The sequence below is a fragment of the Punica granatum genome, chromosome 8 (assembly GCF_007655135.1).
Source record: "Punica granatum isolate Tunisia-2019 chromosome 8, ASM765513v2, whole genome shotgun sequence".
NCBI lineage: Eukaryota > Viridiplantae > Streptophyta > Magnoliopsida > Myrtales > Lythraceae > Punica > Punica granatum.
Window position 1 is genome coordinate 6,626,987 of NC_045134.1, and position 7,797 is coordinate 6,634,783.

The 7,797-nt window shown below is 37.4% G+C and overlaps 1 protein-coding gene across 1 annotated transcript; it reads right to left on the minus strand.

Moving 5' to 3' along the window:
- Positions 1 to 1,819: 1,819 nt before the first annotated feature.
- LOC116187288 (transcription factor MYB36-like) lies at positions 1,820 to 3,772 on the minus strand. The gene is made up of 3 exons (XM_031515942.1): positions 3,486 to 3,772; positions 2,854 to 2,983; positions 1,820 to 2,675 (listed from the first exon to the last, which is right to left on the minus strand). The coding sequence occupies exons 1-3, from the start codon at positions 3,619 to 3,621 to the stop codon at positions 2,045 to 2,047; spliced, it is 897 nt and encodes a 298-aa protein (XP_031371802.1). The 5' UTR covers positions 3,622 to 3,772; the 3' UTR covers positions 1,820 to 2,044.
- Between the last annotated feature and the right edge of the window lie 4,025 nt (positions 3,773 to 7,797).

Genomic DNA, 7,797 nt, shown 5'->3' on the forward strand with positions numbered 1-7,797 from the left:
ATCTTTAAACCACGCTTTCAATCCCTCTCTCATTTGATTTTAAAAAATAAAAAAAATTAAAAAGATGTTGGTCCCGGCCATTGTAAAGATAAAAACTTGATTACGTTGACACACAAACTGAAATTGATCCAGTCCAATTGTTTTCTTTGAAAGGATAGGTAGTCTTCGGTTGACTTTTCGGGACGTTCCCACTGTCCTATGGAGACGAACTAACAAGGACCGGGACGGGCACCGCTGAGCCTTTCGATATATATGCATCAATGTAATGGACATCTGAAGCATGGCATCGCCTCAAGAGTCGGGATACAAGCGATGCTTGGCGCACTTGGGACCTGTGGCATACTTTGTCCGTGTCTCGATCATCAGTTCCTAGTTATTCTCCATTTCTATAATCGGGTCCATATTATGTGTGTCAGATTATTGTTACGATTGACCATGGATCGGTCCAACAGAAGTACGTCGTACGTGACTCATTGAAGAGCCATATATTTGAAAAGGTCAGACTCACGCGGGAACGCACATCATTATGATTATATGTATGAGAAACTGATCAAATGGTTCATGGAAGTGGTGTGATCTCTGAGCCAACCCAGAAACAGAGCAGACATGCTGATGGCATCCTCTCCTTTTAATGTCTTTAAATTCCTCAAAAAGAAGCACTTTTGGCCGAGTCTCAAGTTCAAAAGGCCCTTTTTTTTGGGTTTTTTTTTGATTATAAAGGAGATTTATGGGTCTAGTACATTAAAATAGAAATAATAAATATCATATAAATGGACATGGATAATTCCACTGGGTATCGAATATAAAACATCTTGATTACCAGACGAGAAGTGAGTCACTGCGTTATATCCTCTATATTGATTTTTCACCAATAACCGAATACTTTTGTCTGTAAATACTACATATTTGATATTAAAAAAAAAACGGTACGTTTGATTCAAGAAAGGAAAGAAGAAAAAGAATAATCCACACACTCTTTTAGGCTTAATTACCATTTTAATTATCTAATGTTCCTATTTTTGGTCGAAACGGGTAGAGTGGCCGTACTAGGTATTGGTAATCTTTGATCAATCAACTTAACTGGTCCTTTTTCTTTTGGTCGGAAAAGCAATCCATTTAATTGTGGTGTTCAATACTGACAACCAACCTCTCAATGGAAAATATCCCAAAGCGTGGTTTAAGAAAGGCAATTAATATAGCTATAAGTAAGAAACGAAAATAAAAAGGGGAGAAATATGATATTGTGAGGCAAAAGTTATTGGATGATCCTATCTCGTCACATGGCGTGAGGAAGCACCAATCAAAATGCTTGAAATTAGGAACTTGGTGCTAATCACTCGGATAATTGCCATAATTATTCTTCATTAAAGAATTCTTATTGGTTCTTTCTCATCACGTCATTTGAGGTAGGATCAGCTAAAATTTTCTCATTGTGAGGAGAGAATTACTATCTTTCAATACCCACAGGGTGTGATATACTTGATAAACTAATGTTATCGATGTGAGTCGAACTTACATGTAGTGTAAGAATTCAAAAATCCACTAGAATTATTTCAATACCCAAGCAGAATCAGTTCAATCTCTCGTGGTCTTTCTAAAAAAAAGAAAAAAGAAAAAATCCCAATAATATTTTTTAACTTTTTGTAATTGTTGAATATATAGTGTGTGCTAATTAATCAATTATCATGTGGAGATAAATAAATATGATTACTCTACAGAGACATGTTTGACATTGTAACTGCTAGTTGACTCACCCACCCATTCCAATGAATAATACTTCAGAAAATCCAATCACGAGCTTAATTAATAATTTCACGTCTGAAAGCTAATTAATTTCTCTTAATATAGTTCAGCAACTTTACTACGAATTTCCAACTGCTGATGAAAATTAAAGCAAGCCATCCTAAATGACTTGACAAGGAAAATAAAAAATATAATGTCCGTACACCAGCTAATTATATATATCATAAAATTTACGAGCTACCTATATATATATATATATCATATAATTAATATCCCTATAATCAAATAAATGCGTCCTCTTTCAGTACTGGAAATTGATAGAACTTTGGTTAAGCACCTGTGGGTTAACTTCAGCTAAAGCATTAGGAGAAATTTCGCCAGCTAATTTCTCATCAAACAGAAGCTCATTGATCATATCCCAAGAAAATCCGAACCCGAAGTTCATCCCGCCATCTTCTCCTGTGATTCTTCCATTACCCGAGAACGACACTGACCGGTTGTAATCCACCATGCCGAGAGAATTGGGAGAGTTTCCGGATGAATTTACGGTACTCGAACATTCTTGAGACACTGATGGTTTGATGTTGCCTCTAAAGTCCACGAAAGACCCGATTTCCGCACTGGGGCTATGTGAGTTGAGGCTTGGCCCGTACTGAACATTAGTAAGCAATGCCGAGTACATTGCGGGGTCGACTTTGGCTTCTGAGGCAGCCCAAAATCCTTGGTAATTATAGTTCTGAGGAGCAGGCACGAACTCGCTGTTGGTGCCAAGCGAGGAGGATGAACAACCGTTGTTGGTTGTGCTGATACTGTTATTGGAAGTCGGAAGGTTAATCTTTCCCGAGAGAAGCTTCTTCTTCAGTTTGGTGTTCCAGTAATTCTTCACATCATTGTCAGTTCTTCCGGGCAGTTGAGATGCTATGACTGACCATCTAACATAAAATTCATAATTAATGTTGGGCCAAATTACCATTGTTAGATTAGTAATTATTCTAACAAGAAAATAAGAAATTATGTTGTTAAGATGAACCTATCAATTGTTAATTGATCATTAATTGCGATAATTAATAAACTTTACTTAATCAGTAGGTTTATATTTTATGTATATACCTGCTTCCGATTTCAGCGTAGAGGCTGACAATAGCATTGTCTTCCTCTTCGGTGAAACCTCCGTGTTTGATGTCCGGTCGCAGATAATTCAGCCACCTTAAACGGCAGCTTTTCCCACATCTTCTTAAACCTGTTTCGTAGATCAATAACTAGTTAGTGATTTTCTGTCTCGGAAATGAAAAGATGTTCAGTAAGAAATCCCGAATCTTTCATGATCAATGCAAGAATTTAACAACAAAAGTTGTTTCGAGTACCATCTCTGCATATACAATAGAAATCTGGAAGAACGGAAACACCATGCACATGTCATGGATATTTTCGAAACAAGAAAAGAAGAAAATTAAGTGCTCGAAACGAGATAAATAAGGGGAACGATGAGAAGTAAAGAAACTTTGGCGGATCGAACTGCTTAGTTACGACGAAGAACCTGAAATACTTGGAAAAATTTACTCGATCTCCGACTGAAATAATAAGAACAAACTAGCAAAATTTCCGGGGCAGAACAGGCTGCGCTCACTCAACGACGAGTCTACACATGACAGTATGGAGAGATAACAGGGAAAAAGGGCAAAAAAGACACTGAAAAGCAAGTCGAGAAGTCAAGCATATGTGATGGAGGGAGAAGGAAAGACCGGCTTTCTTAGGCAAAGCAATCCAATTCCCGGCAGTGCCTTGAGCCTCCAAGTAGCTCCGGAGGGCGGCATCCTCCTCGGGTGACCACGGCCCCCTCTTGACATTCGCCTTATCGCAGCACGGCGCCCGTCCCATGCGCGCCTTCCCTTCCCTTGATGATGATCAGTTTTCCCAATCTAACAGTGCCGATCGATCACTGTGAAAGCTCTCAAACCCTCTACAAGTACTCTAAGAAAAGAGAGAGAGCCCAAAGTGAAGGGAAAGGTTCAGCTGAGAGTCAAGGTTGAAAAACAGTGGGCTATAGCTATCAATATATATATACATACACACGCGCATATATATGTATACGCAGTCCATTTTTTATATGCTCAGCTCATTTGACTTTGTAAGACCCTTTCTTTTAGTTCTGAAATTATCTGATCTCTTCTCCTTTTCCTTTTTATATAATTATTATTCATTTTTTTGGTTATTGAAGTTAAATTGGATTGCACCATATACTAACTAGAAGACAGGGTCAAATGAAATAACATATTCACGCAATTCCAAGCCGTTTTGCTTTGGTCATGTGTCACGTGGGTTCTTGCTAGTGAAACTGATGTTTGTCCGTGTAAATTCGTGGTACAGCAGAGATATATATAATAAAATTTTCGGAAAATCTTCGAAATGCAGCATATGAAAAAGTTATTATTTGATCTGAAAGGCTAGATGTACACTAATTAACCAAATCCATCAAAGATGGAGCTGTTACATACACACGGTCCCGGGACTAGAAGTCCCCAAAATTTAGGCGGACACCAAGTCAGCCACCTCCGCAAGAAGGGAACTGAAATGCATATAAGATCAGTACGACAGTCTCTAACTCGGTGAGCGAGGAGATCCACAACATTGTTAGCTTCCTGATAAACTTGACGTGCTCTAAACCTCGTGAATTCTCGGCCAATAAGCTTGCAATCCAAAATAACAGGCATTAGACCAAGATAACCCCCAACATAGTCAGATACCGCATTCGCATCAGTGTGATCAAAAGCAAACTAGTATCCGTGTGAGATTATGCAACTTTTCTGCTACATGCCCCCAGTGGTTCAAATTGATAATTTATTTGCCCTAGAAATTTTTGGGTAAATGGTACCACTAGAACTTGTATACATATTTTTAGTATAACAACAACATCGATTCTTTTTTTTTTTTATCCGTATATAATATACATATATTTGGTGCATATGCAACCTTTATCTTTTCAAGAAAGATACATTTGAGCTTTCTATGAATTTTGCTTTTGATTCCTACTTATTAGGTTTCAGGTTTAATTATCATAACAGTACTTATGTCTTTTATTTTCCTTTCTATCTCATATCAGGTATATTGAGTCTTTTATAATTGGAAAAAATATATATAGAGAGCATTCAGCTTTTCTATTTATATAAGTCATTATTATTATAAAATTTCACTGGGTCTATAAGTGATTGGACTCATCTCCAACAAAAAAACTCGAACTGATAGGTTGTCCCCATCACTTATAAACTCATGGATTTCTCTTTAGTTTTTCCATGCTGAACAATATGTCTCAATATCCGTCCTCACGTGGCAATATGTGTCTTTAATGCTTCACCTACATGTGCCACGTAGACTTGAACATCCGGCCTGAAGAACTGATTATGAGCCGGGACTGGACTTCTGTGCTCAGGACTTAACCACGAGGTGGACTTCTTCTTACACCTTGGCGAGAGGAGGAGGGATAATTGATAATGAGGTCACACTTAGGCAAGATAAGATAAGACGCAATTTGGCTGTCTTGAAACTAGACTTGACATGGTGTGAGTCTACACGTGCGCGCGAAAGCGTAACCCATTCTTATACCATATAAAATTCTCACATGGACTTACACGGACTTGAACATATCTGCAATCCAAAAGCTTAAACTGATCGGTTATGGTATACAATCACTTATAAACCCGTGGATTTCTCTTTAACTTTTTCGCGTGGGACAATATGTCTCAACATCCGCCCTCACATGAAAAAGATTAATCAATATCCATTTATTTATATAAGACTTGGGTATGAACACTTAACTGCTTGAGCTTTTAACTGGAAATGGGCCGAGCCGTATAAGCCCAATATAAATTATATATGGTATCAGAGTCCAGATTACGAGTTTACGCACGCGCACGCATATGCACACGAACATCACGCCAAGCCCAGTACGTCCAAGAGCAGCCAAAAGAGTGCCTCGTGTTAAACCCCCTCACCCAGGCACGGAAGATGAGCTTGACTGGAGGACAGTTGTTGAGGGGGTGTTTAAGGGCACGTGACAATATGTAGGCAAAAATAGACTACACGATGCACGCAATGGCAGGTATCGAGAATATTAACCCCACATGGAAAAGATGAATCAATATCCATTTATTTATATGAAACTTGGGTACGAATACTTAACAGTTTGAACTTTTAAGCGAAAATAGGCTTGAGTCCGTATAAGTATACTGAAAATTTAATAATTATATATAATATATACTTATAGTCACGACGAACTGTTAGAGACAACCTCTTAGGAGGAAAAGTCCTCAATTATTTGCCACCATACGCACCACCCTGTATGAACAGCTAACTTTGTACATGCTGAGATCGATCCATATTATTACAATTTTTTTCCCTATATATGCATATACATAGCCCTTTTAAATTTATAAATGAGAAAAATAATTCACAGTTCACCATCCAGAATTGACATTGCACATATATATGACTAAGTAAATCCGAGACATGGTCCATTTCAAATTTTGAAATCCATATGATACTTTTCTTGATAATCAGTATATATTAATTTTTAGTTGAAGGGCTTAATTAATTACGTAAAGATTTATTTTTAGTTAATGGAGATGACAGCAATATTCAAGCTTTGTCTCCTATCATATGTGGTGGCGTACTTGAATCAAAGATGTTCATCATGCAAATGGACTATCATAAAAATAGAATAGCAAGTTGCTTTTTCTTTCAATAAATTGAATATTTCTATCTGGTACCTTTTTTCGGTATGAACCCTGGTATCCGGAAATATAATTGGACCCTAATTAATCCCGTCGAGCCGGGTCGGCCTACTAAGAGTTAAAGCTTGCCCATAGTGAATTTTCTGCATTCACAAAAACTCGAACTATAAACTTTTTTTTTGTTGAATGAATAGTAGGAAACGGCGATGGCAATATTGCCGGCCCCAGCGACGCAATGTTTAGGCTCTCGTCTTCAACGCGAACAGATCAGACGAACTGAACAACCAACACAAACACTAACCCTGTCAACGTAGTATCTCCAGGGGCCTAGTATAATTCATAGAAGCCGGAGACGACCCCAAGCTCAAGCCAAAGAGTCCACCCTAACATATGTTCCTAGGGGATTCGAACTCGAGACTTGGGGATCTCCAAACCACATGGAAGTGAGTTTGGAATAACAAGACCATCACCACTGATGGTCTCGAACTATAAACCTTGTTTAAGCGGAATAAGTGTCGAACTGCTTGAACCAACTCACGTTGGTTCTATATAAGTGCCTTGATTAAGTCACATGTTATACGAGCATTTATTGCATATTTTCTATTATAAAGAGGAGGCTCATAAATCAATAAATGGATTTGAAAAGGAAATAAAGGAATACAAAAAGTCTTATTAGTAAGAATCGAACTTGGAATTTCTTGTTTTTAGGTGTAGCAATATGCTTGCATTAACATCCCATTCCCTACATACTTATTATTACGTATTTCAATAATGAAGGTTTTATATTAACTTGAAAAATTAATTTCACGATTAAGTGAATGTGGTTAATTTCTTTTTTCTATTTTTGGTGAATAAGTGAATGTGGTTGTATGTGCAGATGATCATCATGCTCCACGACAATTAATTATGAGATGTAACTACATGAACCAAACTTTTTCTTTTCATTTTTTTTCCAGTATTATTTGCTAATTTCTACATCTTTTCCCCATTGGGATATGGACACAATATTGATTTGATTTCCAGAACCGGCATGATTTAGGTGTCGTTTAAAGAGTACTCATTACTTCACTGAGGAACTGCAGTTTGCTTGCAATGGAATTCAATAATTACAGAAGGAAAAAAAAACAAAGAAAAGACATTGTCCTTTCAGAAAGAAATTTTATTTTCCTTTGCTTTCCGTTATGCACGATCGGATATCCAAAAGATCAATGACTCCAATGGATCCCAACTAAGAATGAGACAGAGGGAAATAATCAACCGAAAATAAAATGAGGAAAAAGAAGGAGAGAAATATGATTTTTTTTTTCGATTCCGGCCGAAAGAAAGC